Raw genomic sequence first — 17,516 nt, forward strand, 5'->3', positions numbered from 1 at the left:
TTATAAAATCCAAAATATAACTCTCAAGAAATTAAAATGACTCTCAAAATAAAAATAGTTCTCCAATAAATAAAATAATTAAAGATTAATTTAATTTTTTTTAATAAACAAAAATAAAAGAACTATTGAATAGTTATAAAGTAAAATTAAAAAAAAAAGCTTTTAAATAATTCTAAAGTAAATAAAAACAACTCAAGTGTTAATATGCAAAATCTACCACCATAAGAAGAAAGGTAGGAACCAAAAGAAAGAAGACATTGAAGATGGCTATTATTTGGTTTAAACTAGCCACAACAAATATTTAATGAAAAATTAGTCATTTAAACAAACAAACAAAAAGAAAGAAGATGCTAGTGAAGTTGCAATAAGAAGCTGTCAATTGTCCATTGTTAAAATTTATTTGCTATCATAAAGGTTGAAATAATGTTGTAGAAGCTACCATAGAGAATATTAAGATAGTAAAGGGACTACATGAATATCATGTGAAACCACTATTTAGAAAATGATTTTTATAGTAACAGGTTATAAGATTTCGTGATCATTATTTTTTTGTCCAAGGAACGCTACTGTCATACAAGATCACCCACAAGAAATTAGACACCATCTTAAGAATTTACTATTTTTGTAGCAATCAAAAAGATTTTTTTTGCTCTAAAAAAAACTGTCAAATGAGGAAGATTGTGGAAAGGAGGCTATTGAAGGAGAAAATGAGGCATGTGGAAAGTTGTCGAAAGTAGAAGATTTAGTTATATAGTGGATCATGACATCAAATAGGAATTCCTTGTAGCCTCAAATTCCCATTTTTACTAGAATTATGAGTTCTAGTTAATAAAAATAAAATCATTATTTTGTTCGTAATAAATTTGAGATCTTGTAGCAAATGAAGCCTATCAAGTCTTGCGAAGAAATTAGAAAGACAAAACCAAATAAAATAGGAAAAAGATACAAAATATTTGTTTTTAATTCAACAAGTAGTAGATGAATCTATATTTACTAGAATTGTAACAACAATCACATCTAAGTAGTCATGAGAGACTCTACAAGCAATCTATCAGAGAATTTCTAAAGTCAAGATAGCTAAGTCAAAAAATCTTAGTTGAAATTTTGAAAATTTACAAATGAAAGATTCAAAGTTCATAGACTAGTTTATAATTCAATTCATGAATGTTTTTTATCATATTGAATCTCAAGAAGAACATATAATTAATTAAAAAAGCTATAGAAAAATAGCTTCAAAGTTTATCTAGTAAATTGGATGTAACTGTAGTTCCCATTGATGAATCCAAGGGGTTTTAATAGCTATTTATAGATGACCTAACAAGATGTTTATTTTCCCACAAATCTAGAATGAATAGAAATACTAATTTTTCTTTAGAGAATTCTTTCAAATCACAAGATTCATTTAATAGATGAAGAGTCAGTGGAAGGTCAAGCTCTAGAGCTAAAGGTAGAAATAACAAAGGAGGAAGAATCAATTTAGATCAAGGATATGAATCAAAATTTTAAAAAATAGAGGGTATGAAAACAATTAGTTTCAACAAAATTCTCAAGGTTGGATAAGATAATTTTTCATTGTTAATATTATTAAACAATTGGTCATGCAAATGAATGCTAGAAAAACCAAGGAATCGTCAATATTTATCAAATGCTAACTACACAAATATGCTTGAAAATAATTAAGAATCTATATTCATCACATCTCATATTTCTCAAGAGAGTTTGCATGATATTTGGTTCTTAGACAATGGATGTAGTAATCATATAACTAGAAATTGAGGTTCATTTAAACTAATTTATACAATTATGTGAGATTAGAAGTTAAATTGTGAAATAATAATGAATTTTTTTTAAAGGGAAAGAGTATGATTAATTTTTTTACAAAATAAGGTTAATTTGTAAAAAAAGATTTATTCTAAATGTTTTCTTTATGTCTAGTTTAAAACATAATCTTATGAGTGTTGGACAACTTGTACAAAAAGGTGATCATGACTTAGACCAAACTTATCTTTGGCATCTAAATTATGATCACCTTCATTTTGAAGGATTGAGTTTATTGTAGAAGAAGCATATGGTTAAAGGATCACCACCAATTGAATTGTCAACTAGTTCATGTGAAAGATGCATTTTTGAAAAATAACATGGAGAAGGTTATCAAATATGAATTTTTCATATAGAGAAAGAGTGCTATTGGAACTTGTTCATAGTGATCTATCTGGGTCCAAATATAGACCATGGACATCATCAAGTGTAAGATTTTATTTTTTGTCTTTTATTGATGATTTTAGTAGAAAACTTGGGTTATTTTCTTAAGAAAAAGTTTGAAGGTTTTGGAATACTCAAGGATCTAAAAAATTAATGGTGTAGCATCATAAATTCTCACCGAGCCAATTTACACCTCATGTTTGTGCCCCTACCTTAGCGCGTTTCCCCCTTATCTCCTATTCGGGTCTGTTTAGTGCCTTAACTCTAATTTTTATGTTATATACACATGTCAAGTTGATCCTTTAGGGCTATGCCCTTCTCCTTGGGGATAATTTTAGGTCCCTAATTTGTAAGAGCACTTACAGTGAATAGGCTTCACTATGTTATATTACTATGTGTATCTTCTATATGCACAATATTATTCTATATTTGGGCAGTTAGGCTCTCTATATTATATTATTGTGTATGTCTAAATATACACAATGATGTATTGCAAGTGAATTAGTTGAGACATGTTGTACTATTGCTTCTGAATCTCAATTGATATGAGATTAGAAGATGCTGTGAAAAGGAACAAAGATAAAACTTGATATGTAAATTCAAAACAGTGATATGAAAAGTGGTATATAGTCAGTGAGACATTGTGAAAATCTATCAGTCAAAAAGTATCATCAGTGAGACATAAAATCAGGTGGTGAGGCATTGTAAATAGAATTTTTTTTCAGATAAAGCCAGTGAGGCAAGTTTACGAGTAGTTTTTATTCCCCAAGAGGGTTTTCCACTCATGAAATCTTTTGTGTCAATTTATGTGATGGCATGATTCATTTGTTGTTTACTTTCAGTTATTTGCTTTTTAAGCTAGTCAGTTTCAGCTTGTTCAAGTTGCTTAAATCTTGTTTGAATTATTGAAACATTGATTCATCCCCCCTCTCTCAGTGTTTCTTGTACTCGAACAAGTGGTATTAGAGCCAAACCCTTGATCAATTTTTTTTATAGGGGCTTCCTAGTAGGAGTACATATGGCTAGTCAAAAAGGTCTATCCTCTATCAGAGGACCATTGTTTGATGGTAATGGTTATGCTTTTTGGAAGTTTAGAATGAAAAGACATATAACTTTTCTAGGCTATGAAATCTGGGCTACAGTTGAAACTGCATATACCTCCACTACAACTCCTACTCCTAATGAGAAAAGAGCTTATGAATGTGATACAAAGGCTACAAATGCTATTTGTTGTGGTTTGAAAAATGATGCGCTTTTCAAAATAATGGATTGTAAAAATACAAAATCCATTTGGGATAAAATCTCTAGTATATATGAGGGTGATGATAAAGTTAAAGAAGAAAAAATTCAAACTTATAAGGCTAGATTTGAAAGTCCTAAGATGTCTAAAGAAAAGAAAAGAGCTAATTTATTTCTGAGAGTCTCAAAGGTAGTTAATCCAATTCAATGCCTTGGTGAAGAATTGGAAAAAATGTAGTTGTAAAAAGGTGTTGAGATCCTTGACACCTAAGTATAATTCAAAAGTCTCTACTTTAGAAGAAAGAGAGATGAATAAACTTACCATAGATGAGATGCATGACATCTTAACTGCGTATGAAATGAGAATTTGTGAAGATGTCTCAACCAACAAAGAAATTGCTTTCAAAACTCAGAGATAATGAATCTAAATATGATAAGCTTGGTGAGGATGAGTCAGTTTTTGTAAGTTGTCTTAGAAGAGGATCAGGTAGATATAAAGGGAAATTACCCTTTAAATGCTTTAATTATGGAAAGATTGGGCATTATGCCTCTCAATGTCCAAACAAAGACTTAAACAGTGATGAAGAGAAAAATATAAAATCAGGAAAGAAAAAGTATTTCAATTTCAAAAAGAAAAATGACTTTAAATAGAAAAAGAGTCTGCATGCTATGTTACAGATAGTTGTTCTGATGAGTTTCTTGAGGAAGGAGAAGAAAAATTATTGATGGCTATTATAACTCCTAATGAAAAATAGGAGGAAACTAATTCAGATCATTCTAAATATGAAATTGATCTTGAAGGAGAGTTAAGATGTGCTCTGAAAGAAATAAAGAAGTTAAGAAAAGAAATTGTTATTTAGAAATATCAAAATTAGAGTGATGTTAAAACCATATTTGATCTCACTCTTCATATTGAAGAGGGTAAAAGGATTCTTGAGGAAACTCAAGAAAAAAGAGTCATAAAGAGAAGGAATGCTATATCTTCTTGAAGAAAAAATTGTTGATTTACAAAAGAGACATGCTTTGTGTGAAAAATCATCTAATTTATTAAACAAACAAGAAGATTACAAAGGCAAAAACAATATAAGCTTTTCAGAAGGGCAATCCTCAAATTGTGCTGGTGTTGAAAAAGGAAAATCCCTTGACCAAACAAGTAAGTTTTCTATATATAATTTTCATTTCTATGGTTATTGTTTCAATTGCCATCAAATTGGACATAAAGCAAAGAAATGTAGGATTATGTCTAGAAGAAAGCCAAGTCTTGTAAATGGCAATCTTTACAAATTTTTAAGCAATGTCAGATGCTACAAATGTAATAATTTTGGTCATATTGCTGCCTTTTGCAAATCTGATTTGGTCAAACAGTTAAAAAAATTTGATAAGAATGTTAAACAAAAATTAGTTTGAAAACCAAAAGGAAAACCAGAAGCATTGGTTGTTCAAACAACCTTGCATTCTATTAAGAAGAATCTTTGGGTGGTAGATAGTGGTTGTTTTGACCATATGACTAGTGATAAAAGAAAATTTGTTCATTATGAAACCTTCTCAAGTAGATCTGTAAGATTTGGAAATGATCATTGTATCCAAATTATAGATAAAGGCATTGTTTTGCTTGATAATGATACTCTAGTACATGATGTTTATTATCTTGAGGGTTTAACACATAACTTGCTCAGTGTTATTCTCTTGACTTTTTCTAGATTCGATTGTGTATGTATTTTTTATCATCAACGTTTTGAATCACACTCTGTGATTCATCATTAGGACGAAAAATTCCAAGGAGATGAAAAATAGTGAGTTGCAGATCTAAGAGAGACTCTAGTAATAGGATTCAGAACAAATGCAAATATTTATAACCTTCATGAAAGTTCAAATTGTAAAAAAGAATCAAGTGTGTGCTTTATGATTCAGGTTGATGAAACTAAACTCTAGCATAGAAGATTATGACACATAAACTATGACAATCTGGTTAAGATTTGTAAAAATCAAAATGTCAGTTCTTTCAAAACAAGAGAACAATATATGTAAAGAGAGTCAAGAAGGCAAACAAACCAGGGTTAGTTTTAAACCCAAAGAATACTCTTCAACTAAACTATTGTACCTTGTTCACACTAATTTGTGTGGTCCTACAAGGAAAAAATCACTAAACAATGAAAAATACTTCATGCTTTTCATTGATGACTACAAAAGCATGACATGGGTAACTTTTCCGAAACATAAGATAGAAGCCTTCAACAGATTCAAAGTTTTCAAAAAGATGGTTGAAAAAGAATTTGATTTAAAAATCAAATGTCTCAGGTCTGATAGAGGTGGAGAGTATACTTCACAAGAGTTCATTGATTATTGTAAAGAACATGGCATTAAGAGGCAATATTCAGCCTCCAGAACACCACAACAAAATAGTGTTGCTTAAAGAAAGAACAAGACTATAAAAGAAATGGTTAGAACAATGCTACAGGATGAAGGTATATCAAATACCTATTGGAAAGAGGCAGTTCATACTGCTATTTACATCTTAAATAGAGTTCAATTGAGAGTGAACACAAAATTTACTCCTTATGAGCTCTAGTATGGTAGGTCAGCTAATGTCGGTTACTTCAAAATTTTTGGTAGTAAATGTTATATTAAAGGGATAATGATATTATTGGTAGCTTTGAATCACGCTATGGTGAAGGCATATTTCTAGGTTATTCTACTCATAGCAAAGCCTATAAATGTTATAACAAAAGGCTAAAGAGAGTAGTGGAAATTTCAAATGTCAAATTTGATGAAATGATCAATACAAATGAAAATAAATTTGAAGATAATAATGTTGTTGGATCACCTGAATATGAACAGAAATCTGAAAAGGAACAAAATTCAGATGAAGAGAATGAACAAAATGTGCCAAATGAACCAGTGAGTTCTACTCCAATAAGGTCCACTAAATTATTGTAGAAAAATCATCCTCAAGACCTGATAATAGGTGATACATTTGAATGTTGTCAAAATAATTCTGAAGTATATATTGCTAGTACACATAACTTTGGATAATGGTATCCTAGACACAATGATTTCACTTTAATAGGTTATACTGATGCTCACTAGGCAGGTTGTCTTGATGACAAGAAAAACACCTCTGATGGTGCATTATTTCTTGGAGACAGATTGGTAGCTTGGCACAACAAAAAGAAATCCTTTGTGTCTTTATCCACTATTGAGGTAGAGTACATTGTGTTAGAATTCATGAAATATGAATCCCACAAGCCCAATGATCTTCTACAAGAATACCTGTCACACATAAAGAGAGAATTGAAAAACAAAATAATTGAAGACAATAACAATGAAATTGATTGAATTGCTTTGAAATTTCCTTAGTTACAATGAAGGATATGACATCCTTATAAAGAAAACTAACTCTAAAGATAGAAACCCTAAATGGTGGAGTTTACAAGATTGACTGAGAGTTAAAATAGAATACATAATTCAGTCATGTATGCACAAATAGCATAATAGACTAATTAAATGCATGAAACTCTCAAAATCTAAACATAGTTTTCTTTTCCTAGTTTGCACTATGCATGGAGATAAATATTCATTAATTAATTAACTAAATAATAAATGCTAATAATTAATTACTAATTAAGGCATAGATTATTTAGTGAATTAATGCAATTAAGTGAATAATTAATGTATGAATTATTTACTCCAACACATTGCAACAACTACTTGTTGTTCACAAGTTCTTTGGATGGTTCAAACTTTAAAGGACATTCACATTAATGTTTCTAAACTAGTGCCTATCCTCTATGATAATAGAAGTACTATAAATATTTCAAAGAATCCTATCCAACATTCTCGGACTAAATAGATAGACATTCAATATCATTTTCTTTGAGAAAGGGTCTTGGCAAATGATGTGATCTTGAACTATGTGGCTTCAAATGAACAAGTGGCTAATATTTTCACTAAGCCTTTACCCAAAGCAATGTTTGAAAGATTACGAGATAGACTTGGTGTCTTCTCTCTTAGTTCTCTTTAAATTTTTAACTCATGTTCATGGAATTAGGGGGAGTTCTTCATTTTTTTTTTACTAGTCATATTTCCTACTCCCAAGCTTTATAATATGTTTTTGATCTATCATTCCTAACCTTTCCTCTGCCTCTACTGTGGTGTTGTGACTCAGACTTACTATTTCATTCCTCAACTGTACACAATAACAGATGGGTTTTGATTAAAAGATGTTATATCCTCTCTAATCTCTAAGAAAAACTAAACAGAGAGCAAATGAATGGAAGTACCCCGATAAGGAATGCATCAGAGTTTCCCATATTGTACAAAATTACAATAACCACTATTCTGTTACCTGCTATTTGGTGCACCATATCCTTTTCCAAAGGATATCTGCAATACACAGATATTTTTATTATAACCATATCTTATATATTAGAAGAAATAGAAAGAAACAGTCTTAATAATCATAATTTCTCTATAAAAGGCCCAAGTTAGTAAATCTACTTTAAAAGCTGTTAGAAACCATTTTGGTAAATGATAACAAATTTACCTTCTGCCACTGATAAGGTGCTCGATATGAGAATGCCAGTGACATTGTTGGAGAGTAAAGTTAACTCCATCAACTTGAATAGTGCCTGCTCCTTTTGCCCATCTCAACTGCAAAATAACAATGACAAAGTCTATTTCCATATTGTGACTAATAATGATGCTTTCAAACTGAGAGAAAATAATAAACTAAATACCACAATGTCATGGCAACTATTCTTGAGAGATGCATTGGTTGCTTTATAGCCCCTCTGTAACTCTCCTATATTGGGAGATATCTCTATATTTCTCTTCAACACATCAATCGGTGATTGTTGTTGGCCATTTTCCACTTTTCTTTGAGATCCCCCCAGTGAGAAGGTCCCCTATATTCTTACTAAATTTACTACAATATTCTTAGTCAATCCAAGAACATGACATGAATTATGGATTTCCTTATATGCTTATATCCTTATAAGATTTTTTTTAGAATGTTTAATACTCCAACTATTTTATACCTATTATTATCACCAAGAATAACATTCTTGTCTTACATAATTTCATTGCACTTTTTGATCCTACATTTTTATATCATATGTTTTTTTGCATTTAAATGTAAAGTACAACATTATTTCTTTCTCACCAAGAATAAATAATTGCTCTTCCTCACAATATCAAGTTACATTAGCTTTTTCTTTCTTTCCTTTTTTTCACCTCTTCAACCCATGTTAACCATTTGGTGCACCACTTTTCAAATATCTTAAAGCATCATAATAGAAGTATATTTGGGATTTCTTTTTCTCCACCTCTATGCCTTGACTATTCTTATAAGCAGTTTTGGACTTATTTTATGTCTTCTTCTTGTCTTTTCCGACACCATTATAAGAATAATGTTATGGAACTCTGAATATATCTTTCCTTCTTACTTCTTATTGGCGTAGTGTTTATATATTTTATGATTTTAGATTGGCTTGATTCTTAAGAGCTACTACTAGTCTTGAATAAGATTCTAGCAAGCTCCCAGGACGCACCATTATTTTTAATAAAATCATTGGCCCACATGCTTTGAATCTTTTTTTTGAGAGTCTTAAGTTTATTCATATGAAGTTTAATAAAATTTTGTGATTTCAACACATGAAGATATAATTGAATATTGATATCTCTTGATTCATACATTTGATTTCATTAATCACATACCCTTTGTTATATTTGACTTACAAATATATATATAATTAAATTATCACTAAAATTCAATAGTATCTAAGAGAGCGCCTTGCAATCTCATACTTCTCACTTGTTGATAACATCTAAATTTTTTACGAGCTTAACTTATTTTCTATCAACTAACCAAAATATTTCCTTGTTTCAATAAGAATATCTTCATTTTGAACTTCCAAGAATTGACTCAGGGAAAGATGGCAATCAAAATAACTTTTCAACGCCTTTTAACTGTAGAGAGAGAAAAGAAAAAATGTTATACTTGTATGGTTTTCATGTTCAATTTGGCGCGGCCTAGGCAGCCTTTAGTGCCTTCTTTTTAAGAAAAACCAAATATGATGCTTTGTCACTAATAGGCACAATATATTCTTACTGGCAATTTAAAAATGAAGTGTGGAAGATAAAGTGAGAAGAATAAAACAAAAAGGGTGATGTAATAGAATAGGGGTTAAGATTATCTCTAGCACTGAGGAGAATGATTTCATGAAAACAAAGAAAAGGCCGTTTTCTTAATGTGCATAGGATAAACACAGACAGTAGGGCAACAATAGAAGTGCCTAAGTGGAGAAAAGTGCATAGAAAGGAAAGTAAGAATTGTGCATTTGAATTTAAGCATAATAGATTTTGATATTTAATTTTATTTTGAAAAATGAAACAAGTGTTTGTGATTCAATTTTATCACTACAAATTGAATTAAAGTGGCAATTATTTTTCTTGTCTAATATTTTATTTTGCATATTTGTAAATAAGATAATTTTTTAAAATTCTCTTGGTTTCAACTATGTTAAGTGGTATTAGAGAAGGTGTGAGATAGTGTTGAGAAAATCTTGAGTAGTGTTGTGGGTGAGTGAAGAGAGAAGAAGACTTGCGATTGTACAATGTAAATCAACATGGCCTACACAAGACGAGGTCGTAGAAGTAGAAGATGTTGGAACAAACCAATATATTGAGGGGAGTGGGGAGGGGGTGAATCAGTATATCATTACTGTAGACACCTAAAATTGTCCTAACCTAATTAAATAAATATTTTATTTATTTAATTAATTCACTTATCTTATTCCAGCCTTTCCTTTTTTTTTTTTTAATAATGCCTAGTAGAAATTTTAGCGTGTCTGGTGATGTTGGCATGACACGCGCTCCAGCTCCACGTGAAACGCTTTTGATCCGGAGCTATGAACCGGTGAGGCCACAACTAGGGGACCTCATCCCCACACTTCACTTGTTCAAACCCGTGAGCACAATGCCCCAGCGAAGACACAAGGCCTGCGAGCACAATGGTCGAGCAAGGGTTTGAACCTTGGTGGTCGCTTCACCAACAAAGTGTTTTAACCATGAACTACATGTCTAAAGACATTCCAGCCTTTCCTTATTTAAATAAATATTTTTTATTTATTTAAATTATCCTTTCTCTAAATTAAATAAATATTTTATTTATTTAATTGGTCCCACTTCCTCTTTTAATTAAATGAATCTTTATTTATTTAATTAATTCATTAGATGTTTCCCTCTATGACACTTGTCATTTAAAATCTCTTAGTTTTATCTTAACCACCCCCTTCACATTTTATTATTTCTTCTACCTACCCTTTTATCCTAGCCGACCATTTATCTTTTCACCTCTTAATCTTATCCCTCCATTTTCTAAGATATCTTTTATATAAGAGGATCCTTTCAGCATTATCAACCCTAATCATTCAAGCAACTAAGACTTTCAAGTGATCACGCAACTTCACAACCACAATCCGTTCTTTGTTGAGCTCTTGTGCACATACAAAATCTGAGAGCAATCATATCAAACAAGATCAATGGAGATAAGAGACAATGCAGATCAAACCCTACTAAGCATGTGAATTGTATAATCTTTCTATTTTGTTGTGATTTGCATGTTTTAGGTTCTTCATTGGTGTCTGATGGATTCCTGAGTGTAGAAATAGGGTTTATGTGGTTGGATCTTTTATGGTTTTGCAATAGTTTTAAACTTCCAAATTTCACCATATACAATTACAAATATAACTTAAAAACTTCAAATCCAATCCTCACTTAGTTGTTAGCAACATAAGCAAAAGTATCAATAAGTGCAAAATAATGAATGCATATACACAATGACCACAACACCATATTTAACATGGAAACCCTAGAAGGGAAAAACCATAGTGAGGAATTTTCTTGGATCTACTATCTAAATCTAGCCTCATAATTAAAATAAATTATAACAATTAGTTATGAAGGCACCAACCCTCAAGAGACAACAGTACCCTTCACAATACATCAATTAGGCCATCAAGCCAAGAAGACTATAACCCGCTTTACCAGATCAATACAATATCAAATGGGCACCAACCCTATACAAATTAGAAGGTAACAACCTCATAAAAATTAGGAGGAAACAACCTCACTAGTAAATATTAGAGACAAAATTAAGTGAATTAGGAGAAAAGAAAGATAGAAGAATCTTTCATCAATCCATGCTTTGTCTACTTGTTTTTTGGTTTTTATACTTGCATAAAAATTTTGTTTAATGTATATGTAATTCAACATGTGACAATCGTTTTGAACTATATAATTTGAGAGTGTAAAAACTTAGTAATTTTCATAATTATTTAATGTTAAAGTAATATTTAAAGTGGTAGATTTATAATGCAAGTTGGATTTTATTTATTTTAAGATGTTTTATAGTGGTAGTGTAGCATCGTAAATTGTTATCAAAGCCAATTTACACCTCATGTTTGTGCCCCCTCATCTCCTATCTAGGTCCGTTTAGTGCCTTAATTCCAACTTTTATGCCATATACACATGTCAATTGATCCTTTGGAGCTATGCCCTTCTCCTTCGGCCTAATTTAAGTTCCCTGATTGAGGAGGACAAGGGCGCTAGCGCTCTGGTCTCCCTTAATGGGACCCAATTTTTAAGTGGAGGATACGGCCTATCACTCCATCGAGAAATAAAATTGGTGGCTCTATATGACTTTTGGAGGTCAGCCTAATCGGTAAATTGACCTAGGATCTCATATATAAAGGAATTTGATCAATTAATTTCAATCTAAGTCTCCATATTCAAGCAATCAAGCATTCAAGCATTGAGGTGTTCATCATCAACCATTTTTAGAGATCTTCAAGGCTGCATTTTCTTCATTCAACCATTGTAGAGAAAGTTACATCATTCATATGCAAGCATGTGTGTGTGATTAGGTTTGTGTCATGTTCATGCCATTTCATACAACATATGTGATTACATTCAAGAAGCAAAGCATAATTATTAGTCATTGCAAATTTAAGGTATATCTTTCCATTGTTTATTTTAGTATTTGCAACATTTCATTCAAGGTTAATTCCTAAACCAAGGTTTGCCTTAGAAAAACCCCTATTCCCAACCTATTTCCCTTCTCTAGCATGAGTAAGAATAGGTACAAAGCTGTGATATTCAGAATTGGCTTTATTTACTGTGACAAATCAATCCTCCATTGGAGTACGAAAAGTGCGGAGGACCAAAGAAAACATCGCTACGGTCCCAACAAATTAGGAGCTCCTTACGGGAATAGGTTCAAACACTCTTATAATCTTCAAATCTAGGTTTGTGGCTCGATTCAACAATTGTAGCTCATTGTTCACGCATAATTACTTGAATTTCAGCTTGTTTGCTCTAATTTCAGCATCTTCAACAAATCAATTCAACTCAAGGGAAATAAGAGGCTCATCTAAGATCCCTGGAATTAGATCAGCATCTAGATCCATTAGGTTTTAGATCTATCTAATTCTTATCTTTCCCTAATGTAATGGTCCTTAAGTAAAAATTAGCGGTTTTCATCCTTCATATGGTGGAAGCCCTAATATTTTCACCATTACATTGTGGTGAACCCAACTCCTTACACCTTTACTTCTAATTTTTGTTCTTAGATATGAGTGTTTATACAATTTAAAATTCAAATTTGAATTAATTATTTCAGATGTGATTTAGAAACATTTTCAAATTTAAAATTTAAAGGTTTAATACATAAAAACCCTAATTTATTTCGGTTAATTACATTTGTGGGTTGTAAAATTCATCACTTCAATTTTTAGATCTGATTTTAAACATTAATAATGGCACTAAATAGATTTGATCTATTTTCTATTTCATATATGATTACTTTGCTTTTCACTTATATTTATCATAATAATGTGTTGGATAACGACTTCTTTAATTTCGTATTGCTTCTTTTCATTCATAGCACTTTGTCATAATGCATTCTTAATGTCAGAAGTTGATTAAAACAATAGTTCTCAAGAAAATGATACCTCTTGACATATTTTGTAACATTATATTCTAATATCATAAATGTGTCTAAGTTATGTTTTATTTTCGTTTTCTTTCCAATTTGATAGCATTTTAATATTGGTTTTCTTTGTGTTAGTATATATTTTTTGAAGTTATATTTTTACTTGTATTGTGATGATTTTTACATTTATAGTGATGCTTTCTAAGGTCGACACCTCTATAGAAATTTTTTTGGGCATTTTAACTAGCACTAACCTTTTGGTACTCTAAAATTGTTATTGAATTTGAAGGTTTGACAACACGTGGCAATGAATCTATAAGTGTCTCAAGAAGTTTGTTCCCAAGATACTTGATGAGATATGGTTTTAAACTAATAATTTGATAAGGTGTTATGTAGGGAGGGTCCCTTTGAAAGCATGCTCAAAAAATGTATGGTTGAGGAATTTTTCATACCATCTGGTTTGAACATTTACAAAATTAAGGTTTACCATGCATATCTATAAGCTTTACTTCTTTGCCTTGGCTAAAATTTTAAACCCCTTTAGCCCTATTGCTTTATGCTCTAATTTGTTGTTGACCTGTTGACACATATTCCTAGTCACTTAAGCTACAACTTAAATCCTTTTGTCTGTTCAAGTGATTTACCCCCTCTTCATAGTGATGGCCTGTAGGCAATTGATCAAGTGCATAAATATTTTCAAAATCATCCCATTAAGAACTCTCGAAGGTGGTACTTGCTTGGCCATGTCACACCTTTGCACACTATCATTGGCTCTAGGAAGTTGGCCCAACATAGGACCATGCTTCTAGGGAAAGTTGATGTGTGTCTTTGTGTTGATGTGGGCCCTTGCTCTTCATTTCTTCAAATCTATCATTAACTCTAAATTCTTGCTACATTATTCAACATGGATGTCCCTAATTAGTTTTACGCTATCATAGGATTTAAAAAATGACACATCACAAGGTCACACCATCTTGTAATTGTGACACCTCTCTTGGGCTCACCGATATATGAACAAAGGTTCTATAGTGTATTTCACATGGTGGTATTTCATTTTATCATAAAGGGGAAGAATCCAAACCCATCGATGATTATTGTGTTGCAAAATCATGATGCATGTTCGTCCTTCTTAGAGGTCATTGTTTGCTTTGTGGTCCTTGATTGATAAAACACAAAGTTTGACTTCCACATGGTGATCCATCTTGGTCAATATCTTTTGGCATGTCACTTCCTTGAGGCCAATTTTTTTTAAACATAGGGGAGAGGAGCGATTATGTGTACAGGGACCTAAACGTGTGATAGGTCTTAGGCGGCTAGGGACCCACAGGTGTCCGCCTAACCACCTAGTACCTATCGACGTGTGTCCCACCACATGTTCAGCATTGAACAAATAAATAATACCATTAAATAATCACACGAATTAACAATAAAGTGTATCTTTTGCATTCAAAATATAAATCTTTATGTTAACACGTAAACATTTAAACCATTCATATTGATTCGAATAAATTTTTTTGAGTTCTGTCAAATAATATCCAATAAAGGGACCACGATAAAAACAATAAAACTTGTATTAAACATTAAAATGATAACATATTAAGCTTAAATAAGCCGACTTGGAGGCAATACAAAATGACATGAAGACAACTCCATGCCATGTGAGCACCCATGGACACTGACATGGCCAATCAAATATCACTTGATGGTCAAAATTTGTCCACGTCTCTTTAGACCACAAGACCCTTTCAACACCTTTCTATATCTCCCATCCCATCTATCCAACTCAAACCAGGCTGATGTGGTCACTTTAGCATTGTTACTGGTCATATCACCTATATCCATCACAACACTTGTGTAAGGCCATGAACTGAAAAAAAAAAACAATCAACTCAGACATAAATGGGGAAATATGGAGATTCAAATTCAAATTCAACACAATAGGTAAAAAAATTAAAGAACTTCGATTCAAATTCAAATTATCAAACATAAATAAGCACTTGAAATCAATGCATTTCATTCAATGAGCGAAAAGAAGAAGCGAAGAGAAAGAAGAAATAAAAAGAGCATGTTGCAGAGGTGCAAGAAGCCACACAATTCAAGCAAAAAATATGTGTTTTGCAGGTATTTTCTTGTTCACAATCCTCAAACCTCTTTTCAATTTAAGTAAAATAGTTCAATATATTGTGTTTTTAAAAAAAACTAGGACTCACTTACCAAAATGATTCATCATAGACCAAAAAAAATCATTATTTGATTTCCCATAAGTCCATTGACTCCAATCTAACCTGCGGCCTCTGCTCGCTGCCTTCATCCTCACCCGCACCTGCAACAACCACACCACCTTCCTTTTCACGAAGAAATTGATCAAGAAACCTCCACCCCTCAGCCACTTCAGACCTCCTCACTTCCCAGTCCTATCCCACTCTCCATCTAATGAATGGGAAGAGTGTCGTGACTTCTACTTCCACTCATTCCCCTACTAGATAATCAAACCCAATTCTAGGAATGACCTTGTCGAGCAGAGACTTCAGGCGGCCTAACCATTCCTTACCCATTATTCCCCACAACAACCATGCACACTTTTTCAGTGTTTTTCCCAATCTCCAACCCCCATGCCAAAACCATATTGACAATTTCAACATTCGTGTAGTACCTGTGTTCTATTTTAAGGAAATAGTCACCAAGGAACACCTTAATTGTCGTGATAAATTCTTCATCCTGGTACTTGAAAACTTGCTTCAATCTCTTATCAGATATTGCATTAGCAAATGTCGGCCCCTGCCTTGAGGTGTAAAGTGTGAATGTAGGTTCCATGCTTACCGGTACTTGCAAAATGCTTCCCCTTCGCTGAACAATTACTAAAATAAACTATATTCTCAATACACTTCTTGACCCCTATTAATAGATGCATTGATTTTTTTGGTCCTCTTCAATGCTTTATACTAATGTCGGTGAGCCAAATATCTTCAAAGATTTTGGCTTAATTATGCACATTTCCCATCTAAATAAGAAACCACCACCTCATATTCCCTACATTAATGAGCTTTTGTTGTATGAAATAAGGACAAAATTTCGAGTTTATACATGATAAACATACACTTAGGATACAATACTAAAGTATGATTCGAAAGAAAGTGTACTCATATTTCCAAACATGTATTCTGTTTATATGCAAAATGTGCATACATATGTTACACCTTCATAAATGAGATTTACTTTATAATGATTGAAAATGAATAGTATGCATCCACCAACTAACATTCCCTACATTAATGCACAGTTCTCTATCCTGACATATCCACTTGACATTATTTGTCCTAGGGGAGAGGATCCACAACATGCGCACCCCATCTTCGTGGTGTCCACGTAAGTATACATACGTATATACACACTGTCAAATATATATATTTGATAGTGTCCCTATATATATATATAACCCCATCTTCATGGTGTCCATGTATACATGTTGTTACTACTTAGTAAGTTGCCATTAGTCTTATGTCCAAAGTCATTCTATATACTCTAGTCGGTTATTACTAATGAAATATTCAGTCAGTAAGCACAGAGCAGTCGGTTATAGAAGGAAGTAGTCTCAGAGCTTAGTATACACCGAGCTATCTACCGAGTAACACTCTATGTCTACCGAGCAGCAAAAAAATGATATACCGAGTGAACACACACCAAGTGAAACATGTTACCAGATTCATTGAACCTGGACACATGTGTGAAAATGTGTTACAAGATCGAGGAACATAGAACCGTTATCTCATTGGAAATTGCACTTATAGATTTTGTATGATTTTGAGGTCATCTATCCAATGAAATATTTTGTATGGTTATTCATTTGATAAATCATGTTTTTAAGATCAAAGCATGAAGCTAATCACTAACATAAATGATCTATTTATACAACATGAATTAAGGATCATACAATAAGAATGTGTGAAGCAAGACTTGTGTGAAAAGCAAAATCATGGCAAAGCATAGAATATTATGACTGTTACAATTGACAGAGATACACAAAGGTCACCGAGAAGGATTTCAGAGAATAGTCAAGGAACAGAGTAAACAAAAGGGTTTACCA

General features: G+C 32.1%; 1 protein-coding gene across 1 annotated transcript; it reads right to left on the reverse strand.

The window, feature by feature from the left end:
• Positions 1-6,261: 6,261 nt before the first annotated feature.
• On the reverse strand, positions 6,262-15,987 carry LOC131876701 (alpha carbonic anhydrase 7-like). Its single transcript, XM_059222162.1, has 6 exons — positions 15,943-15,987; positions 15,718-15,846; positions 7,985-8,091; positions 7,722-7,824; positions 7,572-7,627; positions 6,262-6,283 (listed from the first exon to the last, which is right to left on the reverse strand). Exons 1-6 carry the CDS (start codon positions 15,985-15,987, stop codon positions 6,262-6,264), a joined length of 462 nt encoding a protein of 153 aa, XP_059078145.1.
• Positions 15,988-17,516: the final 1,529 nt, after the last annotated feature.

Source organism: Cryptomeria japonica, chromosome 6 (genome assembly GCF_030272615.1).
Source record: "Cryptomeria japonica chromosome 6, Sugi_1.0, whole genome shotgun sequence".
NCBI classification, from domain to species: Eukaryota; Viridiplantae; Streptophyta; class Pinopsida; order Cupressales; family Cupressaceae; genus Cryptomeria; species Cryptomeria japonica.